The sequence below is a fragment of the Hyaena hyaena genome, unplaced genomic scaffold, assembly GCF_003009895.1.
Source record: "Hyaena hyaena isolate Hyena2069 unplaced genomic scaffold, ASM300989v1 scaffold_43, whole genome shotgun sequence".
Classification (NCBI taxonomy): Eukaryota; Metazoa; Chordata; class Mammalia; order Carnivora; family Hyaenidae; genus Hyaena; species Hyaena hyaena.
In genome coordinates this window covers 4,583,786-4,597,679 of record NW_024080675.1, presented here as the reverse complement: position 1 = coordinate 4,597,679, position 13,894 = coordinate 4,583,786, and the positions used below count along the sequence as shown (strand labels likewise).

The following is a 13,894-nucleotide window of genomic DNA, read 5'->3' as shown; positions in this document are numbered from 1 at the left end:
CACCATGGGGAAGAACCCTGCCTGACCGGAGGTGCTTATCGCTACAGCTTCTTGAGGAAGGAAGGTAACTGAACAGAGATTTCATTTCGAGGTAATAAAACTTGCGTTAAACAAATACCCCGCACGCTCACACACACACAGCGTGCCACAGATCTCCACCTCCTTCATAACAGTTAATCCCAAATAAGTACTTTAACTCCTGGTGAATATTTACTTAACATGCAATAACTGTCTTATTACGTTTAGCATATTAGATTCAACAAGAAAGTACTGAATGCACAAGGAAGGATAGTCTCCCTTCCCTTCCTCTATGAATAAATAAATTAATTACAAACCCAGAGTAAAGCTGATAGTGATGATCAATTAGTATTTTAAACATAACTATCTTCTTAAACCTCATTAGCAGAGCATTTGAGAAGCTTAATTTAAGGTACTGTGTGTGGTTATTTTCATGCTGTTACCTGCTCAGAGTATCAAATCTCTCATCCCGTTTTCTGGGCCCTAGCGCCTGCACTTATTTGGGGTCCTTGCCCTCCTGCAAACCATGCTCCCCCAGCCCCCTGCCCCTGAGAGGCTTCAGAGGAGAATCTGTCATCCGTTGCTGGAGAAGAGGAGGACAAAGAAGAAGGGGGAGCAGATCAATCTCTTTCCCTCTCTTCTAATCTCGGCTTTCTTGTCCCTCCCTCACCACCCCCTGGACACTCGGTGCTAGAGACATCCTCCAGAAGAAAGGAAGAAGAAGACATCATGGCAGGCTGGATATCACGGAGGGAGGAAATAAGAGAACGTGTGAAGGTCATGGGCATACTTTTTCTTCCTGGGGCTCAGGGACCTGTCTAGGAGAGGACAAGGCCTAGAATGGCCCATTCAACTCTCTCTGTAGGGAGTTAATGGCCTGGAGCCCTTTGGTACACCGTCTTTTCTAGAACGTTTTCTTACTCGGGGCTCATGTCCCAGGAGATAAGCTTTACATATCAGGGCCCTGGGAGAAGGGGGACGGATGGGAGAGGAGCACTGCCCAAGTGTCCGAGGCTGAGTGTCCGCAGCTGGCTCTGAGTGTCCCACCTGGAAGGGCATGATGCAGGGGGGCAGGGGCTGGACTGTGGTGTGGTGCCAGAGTCCCACCCTGGGCTCCCTTCTTCGGCACTGCGACTGCTGCCTCTCTCCACCCGTGGAGTGAGGTTCACCTCCACCTGTGAGTGGGGAGCGGGCAGTGGGCAGCTGGGGGCTGTAGGAAAGGGAAGAACTGGGAGAGAATCTTAAGGAATCAGGAAGCACGCGGAAGAACCCCAGTGACCTCTAACTCTCCATCCTTTTATTCCCGGGCCTCTGGGGCTTGCACTGAAGGTTGGAGAGGCACCCTTGAGGTTATCTGTTATAGGTATTTGTTCTCTGAGCTCAGGGAGAGAGGAAGGTAAGGGAAGAAGCAAGGGAGGCTGCAGGGAGTAAAAAGGGTTATCCTGAGATTCGGTACCTTAATAATAAGAGCTACAATCTAGGAGCTGTGATCACAGCAGGCACTGAACAAAAGAGGATCTCATGTCATCTCAAGCTCCCCAGCAGGCTGGGTCTTATTAACTCCATTTTATGGGAAATGAAACTAAGGCTCAGAGATGCTATGTGACTTGTCCACAGCCACAGCAGCAGAGCCATGATTCAAATCCAGGTCAGCCTGACTCCAAAGCGTGTGCCTTTGGCCATTCTACTCTACTGCTTCTAGAATGAATGAAATGTTTTCTGAGTGTTTTGGGGAGGGGGTGCGGGGACACAGTGGCAATGCTGGGGTTCAGTTGAGGCTGTTGGGCTGTTGGGAGTGTAGGGGTGTGGGGAAGCGCAAGCTGGGCTCCTAAGACTCTGAGAGCTGACTGCCTGCGCCCCTACCTTCCCGGGTGTTGATGACCGCAGGCAGCGGTGTGTGCACCACTTCCTCCCTCAAGCCTTATGAGTCAGCCAAGTCCCTGTGGTTTGATTTCTCAGGGCCTCCTGCCTTCCTGACCTCTCCTGGTGTCTCCGGCGGCTCTAGGCTCCCTAATATATTATAAGGAGACGGTAGCTGGAGATGCCTACATTTTCCCCTTGTGAAATGAGGAGCTTGACTAAATAACTATCCACCTACAACCTGTGGAGGTTCAGCTGCTCCCTGGTTGACAGGAAGCTTCTGAAGACACATTAGCGACATCAAGAGACTTCCTAAGGGTGGGAAGTGTGATTCCATGGGGCATAGAGTTGACTCCTCTGACACCCTAAGGATGTCTATTTCTCCATTTCTCCAGTCCCTGGATGTGACATTTGAGAATCTGGGAGCAAAGTGATTTGCCCCAGGTTACCCAGCTCACTCAACAGCTGAGGTCCTGGCACCTAGCCCAGTGCCCTCATCCCACACGCGGTACCACCTCCCACAGACTGGCAGGGATGGTACCTCTCTCGGCATGAGCGTATGCCCCCAAGGGTGGGAAGCGCATGCATCTAACATCCAGGCAGCCATGACTGAGTTCACAGGTGCAGCAGACAAGAGGGGGCTCTGAGGACCCCAGCGGAGTCCTTCTCACACAGTGTCCCTGTCCTTGGGGGTGGGGTGGGGCGCTTCTGCTCCCATCTGCGTCTTATCACCCAGAAAATGTCCTGTGATGGAATCACCTGGTCCTCCACAGACCGGTGGGGTGCTGATTGCAGGACTAAGTGGGGCCTTTTAACCAACATTAACCTAATTGCTGAGTGATGGATGGTGTGGCACTAACATATGGCGGGCCATTACCGTGCCCGCTAATCCCGCTTGTGCCCGGGACACTGCACTGGCCCGTTCAGCCAAATTCATCTCTCCTAGACATCTGTAATGATTGTGCCTGCTGTCACTGCCTGGGACGGAGGCTTTAATGATGTTAACAAACTCTGAAGCCTCAGGAGTGGTAATAAGCCCGGTGCGGCCGGAAGCCAGGGCCACATCAGCTGAGGTGTGGAGAGTGCCCGCTCCCTCCTGCCCATGCTGCGCCCCACAGAAAGGCAGCAAGGCTTCCTAGGGTGCCAGGCCACCAGCCTTGATCAGTCACCTCCCCGGCTCCCTTCATATCCTCCCTTGTGGTTTCTACGGGTGCTTTCTCCCCCTGGCCCTGGGTGAGGGTGGTGCATGTGATTCCAAAGATAGAACATTTCCTCACATTCCTGCGGTACATCACAGTCTCCATTTTCTCATCTGACTGAAGCTCCCCTCCAAGACCCGTGCAGGAGGAATCATGATTTCTATGAGGCTGATGACTGTCAGAGAGGCCGGACAGTCTGCTCAGGCCTCAGGGCTGGGCAGTAGAGCAGGCAGGACTGAGAACACATTTGAATTCCAGATCTTTCCAGATCTCATGAGCTCTCCGTGTCCAGCTGCCCAAGAGTCCGCACTTTTCAGCTCAAAGCCTCACTCACTAGTCCCCCGAACCCTTTCCTTTGGAGTCCTGTGGCATCTCACCACGTTGGAGACTTGACCTGTGGCCAGAAGCCCAAGGCGTGTCCTTGAAGCCGAGGAGGATTCGACGGTCTAGCCCAGCCTGGCAGGGATCTGACCTGCAAGGACTCCGCACACTGTCTGGCCTCCTCTCCCAGATGCTCCTATCTCCTCTCTGGCTTCCCCTCACCCTCATCTCTTCCCTGTAGCCCCAGCCAGTCTTTCCTCCAAGATTAGTCCTTGCAAACATAAGGGTGTCAGGGGAGGATCCAGTCTGAAGGATTAGAACGGCCCCTTCTCCCCTGAGGTGGTGAGCAGACATCATTGGGGTCCTCAAAGCCTGGGAATTCCCTCCTCTGACCTGACCCTACTCTGGGCCCACATCAGAATCGTGGCCTCCGACCCCAGAGGGTTGTGACGCTTTCAGGCCATTCTTGTCCAGGAGTCTTACCCTATGACTCTTAGGAGATGGGGAGACCCCGAGTGCAAGGCGGGAGACTCGGGATCCAGCTCTGTCTGGGCCACATGTGCACTGAGTGAACTGCGGAAGCCGTTTCACTTCTCTGAGCCATTTGGCTTCTCCTGCTTTGTAAAGGGAGATCGCAATATCTACCTCGGAGTCCTTGCCAATTAAAAATAAGAAAATGGATGAGAAAGTGCAAGGACTGACAGAAGAGAAAGTGATGTCATTTTTCTGCTTGTTACTAAAGGCTGGGTCTGGGCAGGTCAGGTGGAGGACCTGGGGAGGCAGGGGGTGGAGCTAATGCAGAGAAGCCCCTCCCACAAGCCCTGCTTTCTCTCCCCCTTGCACAGCTGTGTTCTCAGTGGGACCAGGGAGACTTGACCCCACTTTGCATGACAAATCACGCAGACCGATCTCCCTTCCCTTTCTCTTTGGGATTGGGGTGGGGGGGAACATCCCTCCTTCCCTGCTCCGCCCCCCGCTTTGTGCCCATCTCCTGCTCACCAACTCCACAGCGGTTGCCACTGCCAAATGAACACCCCAAATTGGAACATATGTCACTTCTGGAGCCCTGTTCGCCTGTCCGCCGCTACATGCCTATTTTCTAATTTCCAGCTGACATTTCCCTTAGTGAAATAAATGAATTTGCTCCGGCGGAGGCCCTGCTCGGATTAAGCTGCTGTCAGAGCCCCATGAGCCAAACAAATTGTTGCCCGCAGCCCACCGTGCGGGATGCATTCCAATGGGGGCTGGCAGCGGAGGGGCCGGGGAGACTGAGGAGGAGCCTGGGCTGGGTGGGAACGTGGCTCATGGCTCGGTGGTGGCCGGTGGGCAGGCTACGTCTGGGTGAGAGGCGGGGCTGGGCCAGGAGCTCTGACGCCACAGGAGCCAGGGGCCAGGGAATCACACAGATGGGAGCCTCTGGAAGGGGAGGTGAGGTAGAAGTGGGCCCAGGGAAGGCTTCTGGGGGAAGGGTCCATGGGACGAGAGGGGTGGGCAAGAATCCTGGAGAAGTCCCAGAAAAGGGAAAGGGACGGTCCCTACCCTGAGGTTCCATAGGAAAAGGGCAGGCCAGAGCGGGCTGCACTCACTGCTCAGCGATGATGTAATCCCCAGGCAGGGGCGTGCAGGGCACTCCAGCCACCTGCACGTGGTGGGCGATCTCAGAGAAGTCCAGGCCCAGGTTCACGCCATGGATGGTCACTCGAGTCCCTCCTTCAGGTGGTCCAGACACCGTCAAGATCTGCAGGAGGGAAATGGGTCACAAACCTGCTGGGCCGCAGAGGCTGGGACAGGGGTGCCCTTGGCCTTCCCCGAGGGAGGCTGGGGACCTCACGCACATCTGGGACCTGCGTGTACACAGCCTGTCTTCTCCACTTTTTAGCCTCTCTAGGGTCCTGACATCATTTTAACACCACTTGATTTTACACTGCTTCCTCAGTTCTTCAGGTCGTTAATTCCTTCAAGCATTCATTTATTACAAAAATATTATCAGAAAGCCCTGGACGGGAGGCAGGAAATCCTCGTTTGGGGATGAGCTGCCTGACTGTGATCAAATCTCATCATCTCCCTTGACCTCAGTTCTTCTTAGTTGTGAAGGGTGGAGGGTGGAGGGGATCGTCATCTCCACCAGCCTGGCTCCAGAGCACCAAGCAGGGCATGTTTGGGAGCTTTTTGTAAACCAGAAGGGGCTCTGTAATTGTCACGGGCTATTATTGCCACTCCTGCATACTGGACACTGTAGGAGGAATGGTTAGTACATAGGAAATCAGGAAGCTTCCCCTCAAGGGACTTCTGGTCCAGAAGGAAGAGAAAAAGGGAGCCATACATAACACTGATGCAGGGCGCACACAGCGGTAAGGTGGATTCGGAGGAAAGCTGTGGGATCCCAAAGGAGTCTGAGATTAGGTACTGCTTCAGGGGCAAGACTAAAGATGGAAAGTGTGTTGGACATGTGCTGCAAAAAAATCCCACGATGTGTGTTAGAACCGTGAACAAATAACATGAGGATTTCCCAAATTTTCCCAGCTTCTCATTAACAAGGATCATTTATTGCGTTCTTCATTTCCTAATTCAGTCACCAAATGCGGTCTCATTTTGCTTGGACCCAACGGGCAAAGGAACTACAGAATCAAGCTCTCCCAAGGCGGAAACGTCTCTCTGGGATAAGATCAGGCTCTCAGAAAAATGCTGCTCTTTGGGATAGAACAGTTACATCCCAGTGACTGAGTTCATCCTGTGTGGCCCACAGTTATCTGAAGTAGGAGAAAGTTAGAAGTGAACTCAATCCCTGGAAGTAGGCTCAGAGTATCTTATACTCAGATTCTCGTACGACTATATATACAGTTGTAAAAAAAAAAAAAAAAAGTCCAAGGCTCTTTTCACTACACCATAAGAAAGGCAAGCCAGGGAGGGAGGGAGGGAAGGAAGCATGGGCTGGTCAAGGCCAAGAGTCCCCCAGAACCTCCCAGATGGAGTCTCTGGACAGAGCTGCAGCCTGGGACCTTGTGTGCTTGGGCCCCACTGGGAGTCTTCCTTTAACCGTGTTCATGCTGGTGGAGCGCCCAGGGCACCCGTGGAGTCAGTGTGCCCCGGGGCAGAGACGGTAAGACAGTACAATGAAATGCTATAAAAGGTTCTGGAGACCTTTCCCTCCTCCCTGTCCCCCAAAAGGGCACCATGCTCTTCCTGTGCTGTGGGCACAATGACTTGTACAACCACCTTGGCCGTGAATCCCCAGGTGACGGTGGGCAGAGAAGCCCCGATCTTGGGTAGGAAGACGAGAACAGGCCTCCCTCCCTGCCCGGCCGACTCCTGGGCGCTCAGCAAAGTTGGCTGCACAGTGAGGATTCGAACTTAGACCTCCTGACCCCCATCCTCTTCTGGGATTCTTACATGGTGTGACCTCCTTCCCTCTTTGGGGGTGGGGGGATGAACTCTCTCATCTGAGGGTTCATGGTACCCAAGTCACCTTGTCTGAGTCTCTCACTCCCTTTTCTGGGAGTAAAATATCCACCTTAGGAATAAAAATAAACAAGATTCATGAAAGGAATCAAGGGAGGGATAGTGGAGGGGGCTCGGAGGCACCTCTGTGTGATGGGTGTGAGTGGGGGGAAGCAGAGCAATTTGGAGAGAGAGAAGCTGGCATGCGGCACAGGTAGCCCCACAGCCTTCCTGTCCCTGGGGGGTTTTTAAAATGGACCAGGACTGGACCTTGGCCACTGCACTCTCCCCTGGTGCTGTTTCCTCTGGAACCTGCCCTGCCCCCCACCAGGCTCCATGAGATGGACCCTTGTTAAGGAGGCCCAGGGAAGGGGATGCTTCCGCGCCCCTGCAGGAGCCATCAGTGGGAAAGAATTTGCTTTTAGCCAGTCTGACTGCCGGGGTTCTCCTGTGACCCACATGACTGAGCCCCGCTGGCCCCTCTCAGCCTCCCCCAGCCACCTGGAGGACAAGATCCCACCTACCAGCAGTGACTGACAAAACCGTGGGGACTGGTTGGCGCTCCTTCCCCCACACTTATTTTTAAAAATACATTCTTTTGCTCGCTGCAGTTAATTACAACCTTTCAGAAAAACTGTGAAACGAAATCTTTCTGGAAAGCCTAAAAATATTTTCATCTTGCAGGTAGCATGTGGGGTTTGGATTGTGGATATTAGGCAGTGCTGGCAGCTTCCGCGAGGCAGCTTTCTTCAGCTGGTAAGTCACTGCAGTGTCCCCTTCTGCCATTCAAGGGGTGGGGTCTGAGACATGACCGGGGTCACTTGGAGGGATTGGCAGGGTCCGTTTGCCAGTACAGAGCTGCTCGGAGGCATAAGCCTGCTTACATTGTTTAGAGACGAAGTTTTTTTTTTTTTTTAGTTATTAGCAAGCGTTATAATCTTGGCATGAAGACATATGCCGAAGAGATAGCTAGTTTGGGGTAGAGACACAAGCTTGATCACATCTAAGCTAGATACCAGCTGCTGGCATCCGAACCTGGAGAATCAGTCCTCCTGAGAGAACTCATCAGAACATGCCCAGGGAATGCTGGGTCCCTGGGGGTCTCCTCTCCCACACAGCATACGCTATGTGCCAAGCTGCCAGTCCCTGGGGCAGGTGGCATAGGAGTCTGGGGGCAAGCCACTAAATAACACCATGTTCTATGGCTTACAAAGGATACCGCTTACATCTTCCTTGCTTAAAACAAAACCGATGTGTGAGAGTCAGGACTTCCCAAACATAGATGAGGTGATCAGCATTGGATTTGCAAAAGGATTCCCAAGGTCTCCATTTAGTGATGACTTTCAAATCTATATCGTTGCCACAGACCTCTCTCCTGAGCTCCATATCCATATATCCAATTGCTACCGGACATCTCTGCTTCCACAGGTGTGTCCCTCAGGCACCTCAAATTTCACCCTGTCTAAAAATGAACTCTTAATTTTTCCTCCTTCCTCCCCCAACCTGATTATCCTCACAGATTCTCTTTCAAGGTTAATGGAATCACTGTGCACCCAGCCAGGAATCTTGCAAGTAGCTTCAACTGTTTCCTTTCCCTCACCTACCATGTATAGTAAATAATGGTCACCAGTCACTATCAGATCTCATTCCCCGGCATCTTTTGAATCTGTGCCCCACTCTGTCTTCTAGAGTCAGTGATGAGCACAGCAGCTCTGCTTCTCACTCACATTCACCACGAGGGCTTCCACATTCTTCCATTAGATCTAACTTCCTCTTACCACATGTGACCTTCACGAACTCGTTGCTTGCTCTGAAAATCTATAATGGCTTTGACCACTGTTAAGGCAAAGTCCCTAATTCCTCGCCTGGCACTTGTCCTTCAAGGTCTTTTGTTAATGTATATTTTTTAATGTTTACTTTTGAGAGAGAGAGAGAGAGAGAGAGAGAATCTGAAGCAGGATCCAGGCTCCGAGCTGTGAGCACAGAGTCTGATGCAGGGATCGAACTCATGAACCGCAAGATCATGACCTGAACTGGAGTCGAACGCTTAACTGACTGAGCCACCCAGGCGCCGCCGTCCTTCAAGTTCTGATCTTTGTTACTTTGCCAGCCACATCTGCTATCTCCTACTATGTCCATGTTCTACCCAGATACCAGCGGTTCCTGCCCACACAATGCACTTTAAAAATCTTTGTGCCTTTGCACATCACTTGCTCTCCCCTGGCTTAAAATCAGAGTGAGTCAGGGTGGAGGTCTGGGCTCAGAGCACAAAGGAGCAGAGAAGGATATCCTGCTGGAAACACCCCCTAACACCTGAAGGCTTCTGGATGACTCTGAGAATGACTATAAGGGTGTTGATGTCTATGTGGCGGCCTGGAGTGGTAAAAACCCAGGCTGTTTTCCTCTTTTCTCCCAGGACCAGGTATTGGGGAGAAGCTACAGAGGGGAGGCTTGGGGGAAAACGACTTCTTCTCCGGAGAGAAAGTGAACAGGAACTTTTAATATATCACTTCAGACCAGGCAGCTGCGGGGTCCCCAGTCCACCCTGGAGATGGCCCACAAGGCTTTCTCTTAAAAGCAGCATTAGACTACAGAACGGTCAGCGTAGCATCTGCAAACTTGATTCTTTTGGGAGAATGACATGGGTCTAGAATGAGGCAGGTCGGTGGAGTCCCCTGCTTGCAGAATTACAGGGAAGGCCTCCCAGATCAGGAAGTAGTGGGGCTCCAGGGCAGGGGAGAGCTAAGCTCCTACAGGGGGTGATGGTAAAAAGGCAGGGTGGGAGTTCTATAGCTCCCCCCACTGATAGAAGGGAACCAAGACAGGTCTGGGATGGGACCAGATCCACATGTCTTCGCTTCTGGTTTCAGATGGCCCTTGGGCTGCTGGGAAGAGAGCCCGTCTGAGACTTGGGTAGCGTCTGCGGGAGGGAGACAGTAAGACAGACTAGAATGTGAATTTTCGCTCCGACACGTATGAGCTACGTGACCTTCAATCTCAGTGCCCTTATCAGAAAACAGATAACAATGCTTCCCTCACAGGGATGTTCTGAAGGTTAAGGAAGACAACATCTGGAAAGTCCCTAATACGAGGGCAGTTTTAGAGGGCAGACCTTGACAACCGCAATTTCCTCCCTGGTGTTCCCCCTGCACCTGTGCCTTCCCAGATCACAAAAACGGGATGGTGGTGTTGGGGGGGGGGGTGGAGCTTAGAGATGACGGGAGTCTTCCTGTCCCTCCTGAAGGAGGACAGAGGGACCAGGGAGCTTGGATGCTGGAGTGATGGTGGTGCAGAGAGCTGCCGTGGGCTGACAGGAGAGAGCCTGAGCTTGTCCATGCTGCCGAGGACAGGACCTTGGCTTTGGTGGACTCTGGGGCCCTGCACAGAAGCAGACTCTGAGCCAGACATTGGGGAGGACACAGGCCCTGGCTAAAGCAGTCTTCATTCTTCCTTCCCTCCCTTCTTGCCACTTCTTTTCTCCCTGGTGATTAGCCATTCTGGGGTAGGCACAGCATTTCACAATGAACTCGGCGAATACTTCCAGGAAAGTAATTCTGAATGAGACACCCACACAAACAAATGGTTTGACAGTCTAGGATGCGTATGAGTGTGTGTGAGTGCGGGTGGTGAGGGTGTGGAGAGATGGGGAGGGGAGCCTGGAACCAGCTGGGATCCTCAGACGCCGATCACTTCAGTCCCATGCTTTCCAACACATATTATACCGTGGATTGGAAATCCAACACGTCTGTGGACCTCAGAAATAGGCAAATGAGGTAGAGACGTGCCCAGAAGCAGTTGCTGTTGTTGGCTGGGGGTGAAGGGGGTTTTTTCCCCGAGTCGATGCCCACTGTGCATGCCTCCCCGCCTACTCCCCAGAGCTGCAGTTCTCTTACGTACCTTGTGCTCCCGGGGAGAGCTAAGGGTCCCCAGGCCAGTAGGGTCTAAAGACGATGTGCCATTTCCCCCACCGGCCCAGGATGTCCACTGACAGGTGTCTATCTCTCCTGCAAGGCTCTGCTCAAAGATGCGCCCTCCCCAGTGATGCTTCCTCCAAACCCCTCGGGCAGACGCAGTAGCGCCTATTCCTCCACTCCCACCACCCTTTGTGAACACTCCCAAGAAAGTAATGGCCACGCAGGGTTGTAAACAGCTTCTTTTCCCAATGGGACAGTAACTATCTTGGTACAGAGACAATGTAACTTTTGCTTAGCAACCTGATGCTTAGCACAGGCCGCAAACGGCAGCCTTCAATACCTATCCCCAGTTCTCCGTTACTGGGAAACGCTGGTCCCACCGGATTGTAGAACAAACCGTGTTCTAGAATGACAGCTGGAAGAATGGAGGTGTCTATGGGCTGCTTGGGAGTGATGTAGTCTTGTAACGGAATCTCAAGAAGCCCTCCCCGCAATCTCTCTTTCCTTTAATTTAAGCCAATTTCTGGTGTGATTCCTCATTGAATGGAGGACTGAACAGCTGTCTCCTCATCAGACATCTTTCAGATACTGAAGGCAGCAATTAAGTCACCCCCGGCCTGTGCTTCCGTAATTCTGTTAGTCTTTTGTTGGAAGATCTTGTTTTCTAAACCCTTTGATCATTTCAGCTGCTTTCCTTTGGACCCTTGGACGTCCAGGCATCCTCTGAGAGTGTAATGACCCAAAGTAGCCTTGTGGCTTGAGCAAAGGCCTGCCTGGTGTGTAGTAAGGAGGGCCTGCGCAGGTGACTCCCCGCCGCTTGTCACATACGCCATTAACCCGGTCAGCCCGGGGCAAATCCCAGAGGGAGGGTAAACCTTGGTCTCTTTCCCAAGTCTCTTTCTTTTTTTCCCTTCCCTGGGGTTCCTTCCCCTATTTTAGGTACCTGTCACCCTGCTAGTCTCTTCTCCCTAAAGAAACCTTTATTTGCATCTTAATGGGAACTTAAGTTGTGTTATTACCCTGCTGATTGTAGAATAAAACATTTGTCTATATGCAGCTTTCAGGAGACTGTGGGAAAGCTGGAGCGAGAGGGCTCAGTCCAGCAGCCCCACACCTGCCCCAGAAGCAGCCCCCGACCGTGCCCGGGTGGACAGGAGGCTGGTCCACATCTGAGCCACGTTCTCCATCAGCTGGTCCTGAGCCAGGATGAGCGGGCAGTAGGATGTGGGATGCAGTCGGGGTGTGCCGATGGTAGGGGGCTACCTAGCTCCTGCTGGGTCCTCTTAAAGACCCCCCCCCAGAGCCTCTGGTTGGGGAGCCCCGTCCACACACCCCCAGACCCCACCTGCCAGCCACACAGCCCAGCTGAGCCCCGCCGAGCTTCTGAGCACCCGGGCCAAGTCTGAGCTCCTGCCAGACTGCGACGTGTTTGTTTTCCACCGTGGGGGCCGTGACCTGGAAAGCATCCTCCGCGATGCTCGGCTCGTCCTGATTCTCGCAGCCACTAATTGAACGGTTCGGAGGGAACTGTGCCACAAAGCCGCCCAAGGGCGACAGCAGATGCAGCCGATTAATTACAGCTGGGGAGCTCCGAGGGGCTGCGCCGGGGAGCACAGAGCGAGGTGGCCCAGGCCTCAGGGCTTGGCAGCCGGGGGAGGGCCGCCTGGGCCAGTCCCGAGGGCGGAGCTGGGGGTTCCTGTGGGCTAGGGGTTCAAGGGCTCAGAGGAAGACTCCTTCCTGGCAGAAGCCTCACGAGGCCCAGCTTCCATCCTAGAGAATCCATCTTTCTCGGCTTGGATCTCCTGCCTGATAGACATGCGGAGCGAAGGCAGAAACTGAACACGGGCTCCTGGTTATGGAAGATTCTGGTAAAGATGGCTACCGTCATTTATTTCATTCCCTTTATCATCGCATACTCTTACATCGCCTCATTTATTAAGTCCTTATCACGAGCCAGGAATGGTACCAAGGACTTTACATATTTTATCCCACTTAGGGCTCCAAACAAGCTGTGAGGGAGGTCTTATTATAATTTCCTTTTTATGGATGGGGACTAGTATCCAGAGAGGTGGAGTAACTAGCTCCAGGTCATCCAGTGAGTGGTAGAGCCCACCAGGTCCAGCTAACCTGTGCTTTCAGCCTGCACACAACACAGCCTGAGTGAACCATCCTCTTGTCTGGGAAGAGACCCCTGGGTCATCAGCCGTGAGCACTCATGCCCTGGCCCGCTCCTGGGTTTCCATCTGCCAAGGTCCCCCAGCCCCTCCCCCATGGCTCAGGCTGGAGCTTGCGGCTTTCCAAGCAGCTCCGCCCATTGGTTTGGCTGGTCACTGCCTTCTCAACTTCCCCTTCCCTCCTCATCGTCCCTGTCCCTGCAGATGTGCACCTGCCCCGCTGGGCTTTGCCCCTTTGTCACCTTGACCCTGTGCCTGTTTACGTCCAGCCTCCCCACATGATGCCGGGCATGGGGACCACTGGCTTTCTTTCTATCTCTGCAGCAGGCTGGATAAAGAGCTTGGTGCCAGCTCCTTTCCCCTTCCAGGCCTGTGGGCTGAGAGTTCTGTTTTCCTAAGTGAGCCCCAGGAAAGAGTCCACAGTTCACGTGTTGGGGTTCGGGAGCCAAGCAGCTGAGGGTTAACCGCTCATTCTAAAACTCAGTAGCAGTGTGACTTTGATAGAGTTGTCACCCCTCACAGCGCCTTGATTTCCTCATCCGTAAAACGGGGCTAAAGACACCAAGAGCTCCTACCTTCTACAGGTTGTTGTAAGGTCTACGTGAGATCACACGAGGTGCCAAGTGCAGTTCTGGGTGGCAGGTAAGCATTCAGTGACAGTTAGCTATTATTTTTCTTATTGCTATTTTATGATGAAGAGATCTGGGCAGAAGCCAGGCTTCTGGAATCAGGAGAAGTGGCTGATTGGCGGAGAGATGGCCCAGCATGGTGTGGGCTGCCTCTCCCCTGGGCCAGTCCAGCTCTTTGCAGGTTTCCAGCAAGCTGTCAGCACCCCAGACTGGGCGCTTGAGGGGAGATGGAGAGACTAACATCAGAGCTTCCCAGAACAGCCAAGGGGGAGGGTCCCAGGAGGACCCCCAACTGATGGACATACTTTGTATTAAAAGCTCCTGTGTCTGAGATAGGGATC

General features: G+C 53.0%; 1 protein-coding gene across 1 annotated transcript in view; it reads right to left on the bottom strand.

Annotated features, from left to right (window-relative positions):
* Positions 1-13,894, bottom strand: part of PLXNA2 (plexin A2) — a 211,598-nt gene that overhangs the window by 29,715 nt on the left and 167,989 nt on the right. The window contains exon 13 of the mRNA XM_039230123.1: positions 4,985-5,136. Within this exon, the coding sequence (XP_039086054.1) occupies positions 4,985-5,136 (152 nt within the window). The remainder of the gene's footprint in view (positions 1-4,984; positions 5,137-13,894) is intronic.